Source organism: Leuciscus leuciscus (genome assembly GCF_965113295.1).
Source record: "Leuciscus leuciscus genome assembly, chromosome: 1".
Taxonomy (NCBI): domain Eukaryota; kingdom Metazoa; phylum Chordata; class Actinopteri; order Cypriniformes; family Leuciscidae; genus Leuciscus; species Leuciscus leuciscus.
In genome coordinates, this window is record NC_138725.1 from 30,893,456 (window position 1) to 30,907,618 (window position 14,163).

Sequence of the window (14,163 nt, forward strand, 5' to 3'; positions counted from 1 at the left end):
AAATACGGAGGAAGGTTCACAGGATGATAATAATCTTGTAGCCGTAGGTGAGGAGGAGCAGGAAGAGAGAGTAGGGCACACGCATTGGTGTGGTTGTGGCAATTGTTTACCAATGCTTACTGAAAGGGAGAGTGTTTGCTGTAAGGAACTCCACTTCATATCAGCAGCAGTCCAGGGTAAGGTAGCTAGGGTAGCTAAATTGGTTAAGCATAACTATATTGGCCTGAAGAATTTTGAAGTAATCTACCACAGTAAATGCATATTATAGCCTAAGAACAGGATACTTGTTTGCAGATTTACCATGCATCATTGCCCATCCTAATTTTGAGGCAGTTTGTCTCAATCCAGATGTACTGTGGGCTGCCCTCGTCAGCCTCCATGACAGATGGAGCACTGGTTTACCCAGCCGCAATGCAGTTACTAACAGGCAGGTCAAACATGAACATATTTGTTTAGAATTATATAACGTTATTTCTTGATAACAGACCGCTGCGAAGTATAACACACCGTTGCCATGAAAAACAGCACGTTGCTATGGATGCGGAACGGACTATTTTCTTTAGCGGAAGCAATGCAATCGTTTTAAATCAATAAACTCCTTTTTAAATCTATAATTTGTGTCAAATTATTTATTTATTTTGTAGGTAGCCATGTAATAAGCGGGATTATGTATAGCGAGGCGGTTGTTATAGCGAATAACAACCCCTTCAGGCTGATTCAAGCTCCGCTTCGCGTCGGGGTCCCGTTCAGCCTGTCGGGGTTGTTATTCGCTATAACAACCGCCTCGCAATACATTATCCCTTACTTAGTTTGGCCAACACTGAACGTTTTTCCAATAACCGAAAAAGAATCTAGACAATAATACAGCGCAAACATTATTGGCTGGCATGTATTGGCTTGAGTCAAACCTTGATTCATCCTTTCATAACATTTAGTGTAAACTTTTGGCTTTAGGTCTTACAGATATTCTTCCTATCGCCAGTTTACATGGTGGATGCATGGCTGGCTGGGAGAAGAGTCCGCAGAATCATTCCCACGTGTGCAGTGAACAAAATAAGAAATGTCTACCCCGAACCAAGTGGAGCCTATACAGGATTTGAACATACAGACAATCAGGGAGAAGTAGAGGAGGCATGGAGGAATTTTTAACTATGCATAGACTGAACTTGCAAAAAACAAACTGCTAAAAATAATTCAAAATTAAAGCAGCATTTAAACTACAATGGTGTGTTCATTGTGTATTATCAGAGGTGTCAAAAGTGCACACTTCCCATACTCAAAGTAGAAGTTTCCTGTGAAATGAAGAGAAATAATTTTCAAGACCAGAATTCCTTTGGGACCATCACAATTTATTCCCTATACAAAAGCAGGTGTGTGTGTATCAATCAGCAGCTCCCCCTCCCTCCAAGGTCCACACAATCCTACAATAAAGCACAGTTATGTACATATTCACAGATTTAGATGTTTATACACCAACATATTGATATACCAAGACAAACCAAATCAAACTGTTGAACACAGTTGTTATGTACATATTTACAAGTTTAGATATTTATAAATACAGGTTTGCTTTCCTACATCACTGATAACTGAATAAACAAACACGTGCCAGAGATTTGCAGCTATTTGAAGCGTGAATACTGAAATGATTGCAAAATGATCTGTGATCTTGACAGTGTCACCTGTGGAGCCATGATGTGTATTTGGTTGAAACTCATGTCCACTGCCTGGTTTGGATCGTAATCAGAGGAGAGAACATCTTCCATCATGGCAGTCATGTAGCTGTAGTCCTTTTCTGTCATCACAGGTTTTGCTCTGAAGGTCTTGTGGACTTTGCTCCAAGCGATTTTGAATTTGGGTTCACCCACGCTCTCCCCATCTTGATAAACAGCCTATTCAAAAACAAAAAGGGAAAATAACTTAATATCAGGTTATTGCATAACACCAAAGGAATTTTTTTTCTGTGACAAACTTTATGAAATTTCTACACTTTTAGAAATGTTTGTATAGGAAAAGTGATGGTCACTTAGTGAAATAAACACTTGCACAATTTTGCCAGGAGTGTTCATTAAGATTTTTAAACATTATTTTCTTTATTTATAAAAGTCGGTCGCCACCTGGTAGTGTGCGTCAGCTGGCCACTGTACAGCTGCATCCAATTGGTATATTAGCCCGAAATCGGTCTCTGCATCAACTTTAATTGGAGAACACTGGACGCTTTTATCTTCCATTACAGCCTCGACAAGTGCATGGTTTTCTGGTTCGACACAGTCCATGATTTCCTCTGCACAAGTGGAGACACAAGCGCTAGTGCTACTTAGCATGCTATCCAGCGTCTCTTGCCTTAGCCGTTTCTGTTCATGATTTACACTTGAAATACGCGGACGTTTAGCATTCTTGTGAGGAAAAATCGTGGGTATTGCATTCGGTTTAAGTACTCGCCTGTAACCACGAACCCTCATGAGCTCGTTCATCACCTGTCGGCGATCAAAATCCTCAAATGAATCAGGGCTAAAGTGTCGAGAACAGAGCCGCGGGTAATTGGGGAGTTTCACTCGCCCGCAAGCATCTTCCCATTGTTTTCTTCTCTTTGCATCAGAACTAGGAAAACAGTGGAAGGTCAAATCACCGCTCTCGTTTGTCTTCGAATGGGCATCACAACCAACAGCCACACAATGTGGCATTTTATCTCTCTAGGTGTGTCCGACGATGAACTGTAGAAGAAGAGTGTGTCGAACTGCCCGCGTTTTAATTTGGCACTCAAGACCGTCGTGCGTCATCAACAATCAACGGCCCATAATACAAAAAAGCTGAAAAAAGTAGTGATCGCGCTTTTTTATTTTTCTTAATCATGAAAGCATTTCAGGTATTTTTAACCAAGCGCCTTACTTAGGAGGGGTATTGACATCATATCTAGACCAATTTGGCAAACTAGCCGGAGATCCTTTTAAGTTTGCTTATGAGCTGCGATTTCTCTCTTGTGCACAGCCTCTCTTGTGAAACCACGCTTGTGCATTTTTTTCTCTGATTCGATCATAAACTTGTGCATTACGTACCGTTTCACAGCTGGCGAACGATCCCGTGCTTCAGCATCATCACTACAACACGGCATTATTACGGCTTTTGTTCACACAGCGTGTGTTCCGGGACTGAACACTGCAATGTTACTAGGTCCCCAACCCGGCATCGACCCATGCATCAGTCCCGCGTCGTGTTTGCGTTCACACAGAAGGCACTCTGGCAATTCGCCGGCAATTTCCCAGGTTCAAAGCGCTGTGTGAAAGGGGCTTAAGTCTCCTGGACTTCGCTTCTGAGTTTCCAACATTTACATTGCACCATTTCACAGCAAGACAGCATTTTTAACACGTGAACCGCTTCTCTCCTGAGTGCAAATACTTGTGTGAGCCTTAAGATTTCGTTCTCGTGAAAAACACTTGCCACACAGTTTACAGATGAAACGTTTCTCTCCAGTGTGAAGTCTCATGTGACTGTTGAGGTTACTTTTACGACTGAAACTTTTTCCACATTGATGACATATAAAACTGTTCTCTCCTGAGTGAATCTTCAAGTGGCCATTAAGGGTTGCTTTACGTGTGAAACTCTTTCCACACTGATCACATGTGAAAATTTTTTTTCTATTTTTTTTCTCTCTAGTGTGAATTCTCATGTGGGAATTAAGGGTGCTGTTATGTGCAAAACTCTGTCCACAATGAGAGCAAGTATAAGGCTTTTCTCCAGTGTGAATTCTAATGTGGGAATTAAGACCAATTTTATGTGCAAAACTCTGTCCACAATGAGAGCAAGTATAAGGCTTTTCTCCAGTGTGAATGCTCATGTGGACTTTAAGTGTCGTTTTATATGCAAAACTCTGTTCACAATGAGAGCAAGTATAAGGCTTTTCTCCAGTGTGAATTCTCATGTGGGAATTAAGGGTGTTGTTATGTGCAAATCTCTGTCCACAATGAGAGCAAGTATAAGGCTTTTCTCCAGTGTGAATTCTCGTGTGTGAATTAAGACCGCTTTTATGTGCAAAACTCTGTCCACAATGAGAGCAAGTATAAGTCTTTTCTCCAGTGTGAATTCTCATGTGGACTTTAAGTGTTGTTTTATATGCAAAACTCTGTTCACAATGAGAGCAAGTATAAGGCTTTTCTCCAGTGTGAATTCTCATGTGGTCTTTAAGGGTTTGTTTTTGAGCAAAACTCCTTCCACATGGGTGACAGATGAAAGGACTCTCTCCAGTATGAATTCTCGTGTGGGAATTAAGGCCGCTTTTATGTGCAAAACTCTGTCCACAATGAGAGCAAGTATACGGCTTTTCTCCAGTGTGAATTCTCATGTGGACTTTAAGTGTTGCTTTATATGCAAAACTCTGTTCACAATGAGAGCAAGTATAAGGCTTTTCTCCAGTGTGAATTCTCATGTGGACTTTAAGGGCTGTTTTATATGCAAAACTCTGTTCACAATGAGAGCAAGTATAAGGCTTTTCTCCAGTGTGAATTCTCATGTGGGAATTAAGGCTGCTGTTATGTGCAAAACTCTGTCCACAATGAGAGCAAGTATAAGGCTTTTCTCCAGTGTGAATTCTCATGTGGTCTTTAAGGGTTTGTTTTTTAGCAAAACTCCTTCCACATGGTTGACAGGTGAAAGGACTCTCTCCAGTGTGAATTCTCAAGTGGACATTAAGGTTGCTTTTATGTGAAAAACTCTGTTCACAATGAGAGCAAGTATAAGGCTTTTCTCCAGTGTGAATTCTCATGTGGTCTTTAAGGTTGCTTTTATGTGCAAAACTCTGTCCACAATGAGAGCAAGTATAAGGCTTTTCTCCAGTGTGAATTCTCGTGTGGTCTTTAAGGGTTTGTTTTTGAGCAAAACTCCTTCCACATGGTTGACAGGTGAAAGGACTCTCTCCAGAGTGAATTCTCATGTGGACATTAAGATTGCTTTTATGTGAAAAACTCTGTTCACAATGAGAGCAAGTATAAGGCTTTTCTCCAGTGTGAATTCTCATGTGGACTTTAAGTGTCGTTTTATATGCAAAACTCTGTTCACAATGAGAGCAAGTATAAGGCTTTTCTCCAGTGTGAATTCTCACGATTGATTTCTCTTCAGTCCTGAAATCATGATGTTCATCTTGCATATTATTCAGTTCTTGACTCTCCTCTTTCAGTGGCATCAGGTCTAAAGCGAAAAAAGACAAATACAAGTTAACACCAGATTAATGGCAACACACAGCTGACAACCTCACAGCTTAACTAATTGATGACTAACTGGGAAAATGTCTGCATGCGTTTACGATAATTCACAAACATTGTGGCAGCAAACTAGCCTGGTTGACACCAGACCATTCTCAATTGTAACTGAGAGTGGGTCTGGGGAAGGTTCATTCACAGCCCCTTTCCAAAGGGGCATCACCAACGGACGTGGTGAAAGATTGGAAATGGGCTTGAATGCGCTCTTGGGCAGACTTGCAGAGCAAATCTAAATTTGCCAGAAGTTATTCAGGGTTTTCCCAGGCTGGCAGCAAACTATCCCAGATGGGTGAAATGGGACTCGGTAGCCTGATTTGGTCATACACTGCAGCTGGTGGTTAATGATAGTGTTAATGCGTTTGTGTATCGGGTTATCATTACAGCTTCAACCACAGTACATCTACATGCAAGGCACTGGAGGCAAAACAAGAACAAATGCAATTTCCGAAACTCCAGCTCATTCAATTGTGCAAAACAAGACAGGGTTTTTCCTGGCTCAAAATGAGGCGGAGGTGGTAAAATCCTAATAATGTATTTTATTAATAAGGTATTTATTGTAGGTCATCATATAGCCTAATGTGTTTCCCACATTGATTTTTTGTGGGTGGAGCTCGGTACCTCTGGGGGGGGGGGTCCGGGGGCATGCTCCCCCGTAAGAAAATTTTGTACATTTTAAAGAAAAATTCATTAATCTGGTGCACTTTGATTCACCCGAATCCACTGTTAAAAATAAATAATCCACCCGCAAACCGCCCATATTCTTTGATTTAGATATCTGCATCTGATCATCACATTACAATTATTCAAATTCTCAGTGTTAAGCATGATAATATGGTAACATATCACACTGAAGTAGGCTGATTTAAAATGAACATTTATTTAAATTAAGAGTTCTTCTTTTGGCAAAATTACATTTCCTGTTTTTACATTTTTTGTACCTTTTATAAAGGGCATTTTCCCCCTAATTTTAATAAATGCATGCTCCATTTTTCATTTCAGATTCTTAAATTTGATCAATATATTCAATTAAAATAATAAGACACAGGCTGTTACCAATCAAATTAAATAATTTACATTGAAAAATTATAACTGTATTAAATGAGATTATTTTAAATACTTTTGAATATACAAATAAGGAATGTTGAAAAGAATGATACTTTATGAAACTAAACCGCCAGTAGGAGGCGGCAGGCGACCGTCTTAATGAGCGAGTCATTGAGTCATTCATTCAAACGATTCGTTCAAACGGCTGATTTATTCAGAATGAGGCAGTTTATGAATGGGACATTGAATCTTTGACTCAACCGATTCGTTCGAAACACTGAATCATTCAGTAATGCAACAAGTGTTGCTGTGAGATGCGCTATGGTGCTGTGATCTTTGTTTGGAACTATTTTCGCTGCAGAAACAGAACAAAAACAGTCATTGCGTCTAAAATGTAAGTGACTTAATTTTAACTGTTTAATGAACTGTTATAAAATCAGTCTCGGTTTCAGTCTTGATGGCATTCAGGAAAACAGCACTCTTGTCGTGTGTAGCCTTGGCTATATATTGTTTCTTAACAACAATGAAATAAAACAGAATCATCCTCACGTTTTCGGTGATTCCCTAGATATTTTTTATTTTTAAATAAAAAATTGTTTTAATCAGGAAAAGTAGTACACTTCTCTCTCACTTTTCCCTTAAAAAAAAGAAAAGAAAACAAACACACGTGTCCCAGACAAGCGTTATTGTCAAGCCTTGATGTTTTCCTTGATGGGTTTTCCCTGAAGAGAATTAACGTTACGTTGTTGAAAACGAAAGTAAAAGTGACGCACGTTCATTGCGTTTTACCGTGATGAGAGTTCCGTGTCTTTATTAAACTCAAAACATTATAATTTATCGGTCATCCACCCTCGATTAATTGGAATGGAATGTTTGTATTACTTGGCCCGGCCGACGCACGGATTATCTGCGATCCGCGCAGCACTATATGGCTTGAGAATGGACACAAGCCGGTAACCGCAACAGAACCGTCATGGTGGAAAAACTGTATCTGACCATGTGACTGTACGAATTTTGTCGAGAGCCGGAGGCGGCACGAAATTTGACGGAGGCGGCCGCCTCATAATTCTCTATGCAGGAAAAACCCTGCAAGATGAAGCTCAGCACGTGAGGTGTTTGGAAGACTTCTTATTCTGTCTGACCGAAAGGTAACAAAGCTGCAAGAAGCCAGGGGGCCGTTCTTCGTATGTCGCTAAATACATCCGAGATCAAATGGGACATCCAAGATGATATCTGATCTGGCTAAATAGCTTCTTCGAACACACCTGTTGTTTATGATTAGTATTGCTGATTGAGTTATCTGAGATAACTGCACGTTCATGCATTGGTTTAAAGGGGGATATGTATTGATAGTAGAAACATTAATCAGCAATGTTGCTATTGGCTGCTCACCATGGCCAAAGAGCGCGCACAGTTTTTCTCCGAGCCGAGCAGAGCAGAGCAAGAGCTAATAGCCGAAGTTTATGTATGACAGCAAGTCCAGGATGAGTGTCGAAGAACCAAACAATCCAAGATCATGCAAAATCGTAAACAATCAAATCCAGCTAACTGAGTTAGCGACGTACAAAGAACGGACCCCAGAACCCTTGAGATCCGAGATATAAATACTAGCAGAAAATGGCAGCGATTGCGCCAGTGTTGGAAACCTTAAAGGTCCCGTTCTTCGTGATCCCATGTTTCAAACTTTAGTTAGTGTGTAATGTTGTTGTTAGAGTATAAATAATATCTGTAAAATTATAAAGCTCAAAGTTCAATGCCAAGCGATATATATTTTATTTAACAGAAGTTAACTACAACAAACGGCTGGATTGGACTACACCCCTCTACTTCCTTCTTTAATGACATCACTAGAACCGTGTTTTGACTAACCTCCGCCCACAGGAACACAGGCGTATTGATGGTGAAATGTCAACAGGCGTGGTTGATGTTTATCTATAATCGAAAAACCGCAAAAGTTTAATTCGAAGTTGTTACTTTGCTCTGTCCATTTCACCACGGACTGTTTTTCTAACCTGGGATAATATCAAGCAGGCTTCTCTCCGCGTTTCATACTGACGAAGGGGGCAATTTCAACTATATTCCAGCAAGCGGTAAGTAGTGATTTAATATGGAAGTAGCGATCAACTTCACATCGTTTCTCTTAGTAGGATGAAAATAATCTTACTTAAACTGTGATTAATATACAGAAAGCGATCAAAGAACAATCCCTTTCCAATCGCCCAAGCTGTCAATCACACAGCGCGAGTTTATCTGGACACTTGCCAAAACTCTTTATGAAATCAATGTACAATGTATCAATGTATCAATGTTACACTGCACAACGAAGCTCTTACTGTATTTATATACCTCACGTTTGCATTGGTGAAATCATTAGTGAGAGTGCAGAAACTGCTTTGCAATGATAAGATCTTTTTTCACGCGATCAACAGGCTGTCATCTGCTCAGTGCTCATCACTGCAACCTTTTATGTAATTGAAATAGATCTAAATACTTAAAAAACTTCTCACGATTCGTTAATCCCGATAGCTGTAATAGTAAAAACGTATAATAGCTGTAATAGTAAAAGTTTTCCAGATAGTTCTACATGTAATGCCAGATATTTCATATGCAAGGCAAGCATGTCAGCCAATCACAGCAGAGGGCGTTTACACTGAAGTCTCACAGCAGACATGCTCCTTCAAACAGAGCGTTCTATTCAGGGGATGAAATCAGGCTTGGAAATATGCCTTTTATTTCTTAATTATAACAACATTTACCCCAGTGGGTGCAAAGATAATGCAGGGGGGACGCAGGAGATCAGCAGAAAAAAAAGGGGGAAAAACAGCCGTTGCAAAGGCGTTCAAGTGCGTGAATAGCGGTTAGGTTAGCGCTTTGTTTTAATAAAGCAACATTGAACGGCAATTACACTAAATCGTTCTTCTTCAGACCTTTGACTTGTCACAGTTAGAACAAGCCTAACATAGAAGTTGCTCGGCATAGAAAAGCACCTCTTCAGCAGACCAAAACTCAAGCTGCTATTGTGAACACGCTGCTCCGCTGCTGTGCGTGTTCCGGTGAGAAGACGAACAAGAGTTCGTGAGCTGAGTTCGTGACGTGACGTGATGCAACACTTTTGTTTTTGACCCCATTTTTCATGAGCTGAACTCAAAGATCTAAGACTTTTTCTATGTACACAAAAGGCCTATTTCTCTCAAATATTGTTCACAAATCTGTGTTAGTGAGCAATTCTCCTTTAACAAAATAATCCATCCCCCTCACAGGTGTGGCACATCAAGATGCTGATTAGACAGGATGATTATTGCTCAGGTGTGCCTTAGGCTGGCCACAATAAAATGCCACTCTAAAATGTGCAGTTTTACTGTGTTGGGGGGGGTCTGGGGGGATCCGGGGGGGGATGTTGCTGGATATTGGCAGGACCTGGAACACGCTGTCATATCATCGATCCAGAGTAGGGATGCCCCGATCCGATCCACGGCATCAGTATCGAGCCGATACTGGCCCAGAACGCTAAATCGGATGTCGGAGGGGAGAAAAAAATATGATCCGATACCTATTGGGGGTGGAACGGTACATGTATTCGTATTGAACTAACACTCGGTACGTGCGTCACGGTTCGGTGCATGGATTTACACGGAGAATACACGGTATAAAAATAAATCAAACTCGCGTGCACATTAATTAATGTAATGCGGAACTACTGTTAGATACGTACATAGATATGCTCTGAACACGCGTCTATTTCGCTTCAAACGCTCGCTTTATCATTATACGCGTGCTGCGCGTCCTATTCGCTTTGGACGTGCGAATGGATTCAAACTGTTCAAGCATCAAACTAGACGCGATAGACGCAAATTTGACGCTCTATTCGCGTTTGGTGTGAACGCAGCAAATTGAACAGGCTGCGATGTCAAGATTGCAATGCTGTAATGTGTGTGTGTGTGTGTGTGTGTGTGTGTGTGTGTGTGTGTGTGTGTGTGTGTGTGTGTGTCAGAGAGAGAGAGAGAGGCACGGGCGCGATCGAACAGTGGAAACATAAAAACATACTCCGTCATTTTGTTCATACAGGACATCATTAAAACTGCAAAAAGTGTTTAGCCTACTTATATTTTTGTAAAACACAACATTGTGCTTTTGTCAAACTGTAAACGCTTGTCAAACTGTAACCTACAACTGTCACCCAACCAAAAATCACACACACAGACCCTGTTTAAAAGCAAAAATTATCTCATCTTTTGGACATTCATCATATTGCATTGGTTTTCATTTCTTGTCCTAAAACAGAGCACTAATCTGTTTATTTTGAAGTTACACATTCTACATTGATTAAAAAAGAAAATTAAATGTGTTTTTAAATGGTAGTATTATTTTATACAGAAATAAATAATTTATAATTCAGATGAGAATAATGTTAAAGTTAATTAAAATTTTAAGGAAACAAATATATTGATCTGAAATATAGCAAATTAATTTTAAATTCATTCAGGTACAATTACCAAACATATCTCGAGGTCTTTTGAATAAAGGGCGGCAGTCTTTCATTATCAACTGTTGTTGTGGACTATATACTGGAGAAGTATTTGTTCTCCATTTCGTGAGCTTAGAATTATAAGGTTCTATCTCCGTTTAGGGTAGTTCTGAGATATTGAGCATCAAAGTTTTTACATCCCAGCTGGCAATGGAGAGATGGAACCTTTTTATTTTATTAATAACTACTTACAAAATATTTTTTTACAAAAATAACACCACACAGGCATTAATAAACACCTAATGGATCAGATTATGTCAAAAACTCAATTTCGACCAAAAGTGGAGATAGAACCTTATAATTCTAAGCTCACGATTTGAGTGAGATGTTTTTATGTGGCTAATTGAGCAAAATGCTTCCATATATTTTATTATTAGTAGTATTAGTTCAAGAATAAAATAAAAATATTGGATTGATATCAGTATCGGCAAATAGCCAAAGCTGTGGCATCTGTATGTTATCGGAAGTGAAAAACTGGTATCGGGACATCCCTAAACCAGAGCATCCCAAACATGCTCAATGGATGACATGTCCGGTGAGTATGCTGGCCATGCAAGAACATGCAAGAGTTTTCAGCTTCCAGGAATTGTGTACAGATCCTTGCAACATGGGACCGTACATTATCATGCTGCAACATGAGGTGATGGTCATGGATGAATGGCACAACAATGGGCCTCAGGATCTCGTCATAGTATCTCTGTGCATTCAAAATACCATCGATAAAATGCACGTGTTTGTTGTCCGTAACCCCACCGCCACCACGGGGCACTCGATCCACAACCTTGACATCAGCAGACCGCTCACCCACACAACGCTATACACGCTGTCTGCCATCTGCCCAGTACAGTGAAAACTGGGATTCATCCGTGAAGAGAACACTTCTCCAAATTACCAGACGCCATCGAATGTGAGGATTTGCCCACTCAAGTCAGTTACGACAAACTGCAGTCACGTCGAGACCCCGATGAGGACGATGAGCATGCAGATGAGCTTCCCTGAGACGGTTTTTGACAGTTTGTGCAGATATTCTTTGGTTATGCAAACGGATTGTTGCAGCAGCTGTCCAGGTGGCTGATCTCAGACGATCTTGGAGGTGAAGATGCTGGATGTGGAGTAGGGATGCAGCGATCCGATACTCAGTATCGGTATCGGCTCTGATACTGCCATTTTTGCCGGATCAGGTATCGGTCAGACGAGGCCGATCCAAATCCGATATTGTGCGTATACTATTCTGTGGTGTTGTTAAGCTCCACAAAAGGCACAAAACATTATAAAGCACCATAAAGTTTCTGTGCACTATATTATTAGTGTTCTGAAGCCATTATATAGTATAATGTGAGATAGAAATTAATATTTAAGTCATTAAATTCAATATCACGTAAACTTTTCCCTCCGCTGTGTCTGTCAATCATTCTCCATTCAGCATCAAACAACGCATTGCGTTTGGTTACGACAGTCAACACGATGAAACTCTCCAAGATGATTCAATGTTACTATTATTATAGTTGATCTGTAGATAAAGGTCTTGATCTATAGATAAAGGTCTATGGTTTCGCATAAAACAACTTTATCTTGCTGGACTTTATTGCTGTACCTTAATCATGTTACTTTCTACCAGGTGTCTGTTAGATCACAACACTAGAGTAGGGTCAGAGCACTATAATTGTTCTTCGCGCGCACAGTAACTGAAATTTAAAATTGTTAAAAGAAAAGGCTCAATAAACTATTGCATAAATAGATACAGTGTAATACACTACGCATCAATATGTCTTTCCTTTGTGTTTAGAACTTTTAATGCAGACTCGAAGTGCTGTGACTCCATGTTGCTTCAAACGCATCATTCTGCGCTCGGGATGCGCATAAGCGCTTAAGCACAATAAAATGTTCAGATTTTATACAATTGTGGACTCGTGATTTTTTCTAGACAAAATTTTAGTGCTGAATTATCCACTAATCTAGTTTATAATAGCATTTTTGTCATAGGTTGTAATCTTTTTTATTTTATTTATTTTATTTTTTTTATAATGAAGTTGTCTGTATTAAGTAGATTGTGTTTAACACACAAAAGAGTGATTATCAGTTCAACACAGAGTTATAGAAATTCTACTTGATTTAAAAAAACTGCTGGTATCGGATCGGTATCGGTATATACTCTGAATTTTTGGTATTGGATCGATTCTGAAAAAAATGGTATTGGTGCATCCCTAATGTGGAGGTCCTGGGCTGGTGTGGTTACACATGGTCTGCGGTTGTGAGGCCGGTTGGATGTACTGCCAAAATCTCTGAAACGCCTTTGGAGATGGCTTATGGTGGACATTCCTGCAGTCAGCATGGCAATTGCACGCTCCTTCAAAACTTGCGACATCTGTGGAATTGTACTGTGTGATAAAACTGCACATTTTAGAGTGGCCTTTTATTGTGGCCAGCCTAAGGCACACCTGTGCAATAATAATGATGTCTAATCAGCATCTTGATATGCCACACCTGGATTATCTCTGCAAAGCAGAAGTGCTCACTAACACAGATTTACACAGATGTCTCAAATATTGTAAACAATATTTAAGAGAAATAGGCCTTTTGTGTACATAGAAAAAGTCTTGGATCTTTGAGTTCAGCTCATGAAAAATGGGGGCAAAAACAAAAGTGTTGCATTTATAATTTTGTTCAGTGTACACTCACCTAAAGGATTATTAGGAACACCTGTTCAATTTCTCATTAATGCAATTATCTAATCAACCAATCACATGGCAGTTGCTTCAATGCATTTAGGGGTGTGGTCCTGGTCAAGACAATCTCCTGAACTCCAAACTGAATGTCAGAATGGGAAAGGTGAAAGGTGATTTAAGCAATTTTGAGCGTGGCATGGTTGTTGGTGCCAGACGGGCCGGTCTGAGTATTTCACAATCTGCTCAGTTACTGGGATTTTCACGCACAACCATTTCTAGGGTTTACAAAGAATGGTGTGAAAAGGGAAAAACATCCAGTATGCGGCAGTCATGTGGGCGAAAATGCCTTGTTGATGCTAGAGGTCAGAGGAGAATGGGCCGACTGATTCAAGCTGATAGAAGAGCAACTTTGACTGAAATAACCACTCGTTACAACCGAGGTATGCAGCAAAGCATTTGTGAAGCCACAACACGCACAACCTTGAGGCGGATGGGCTACAACAGCAGAAGACCCCACCGGGTACCACTCATCTCCACTACAAATAGGAAAAAGAGGCTACAATTTGCACGAGCTCACCAAAATTGGACAGTTGAAGACTGGAAAAATGTTGCCTGGTCTGATGAGTCTCGATTTCTGTTGAGACATTCAGATGGTAGAGTCAGAATTTGGCGTAAA

At 40.2% G+C, this 14,163-nt stretch overlaps 1 protein-coding gene across 4 annotated transcripts in view; it reads right to left on the minus strand.

Annotated features, from left to right (window-relative positions):
* Positions 1-60: 60 nt before the first annotated feature.
* Positions 61-14,163, minus strand: part of LOC309477599 (uncharacterized protein) — a 33,504-nt gene continuing 19,401 nt past the window's right edge. For 2 of the 4 annotated variants that reach the window (XR_014198671.1, XR_014198673.1), the window contains exons 3-4: positions 3,057-5,181; positions 61-1,892 (exon numbers count right to left, since the gene is read on the minus strand). Coding sequence is in view for 1 of the 4 variants with exons in the window: in XM_082140881.1 (XP_081997007.1) it covers positions 1,623-1,892; positions 5,096-5,181 (356 nt within the window). In the remaining 3 variants the exon portion in view is untranslated. Of the gene's footprint in view, positions 1,893-2,117; positions 5,182-14,163 lie in introns of all 4 variants that reach the window. The other 2 variants (XR_014198672.1, XM_082140881.1) reach the window with 2 other exon arrangements.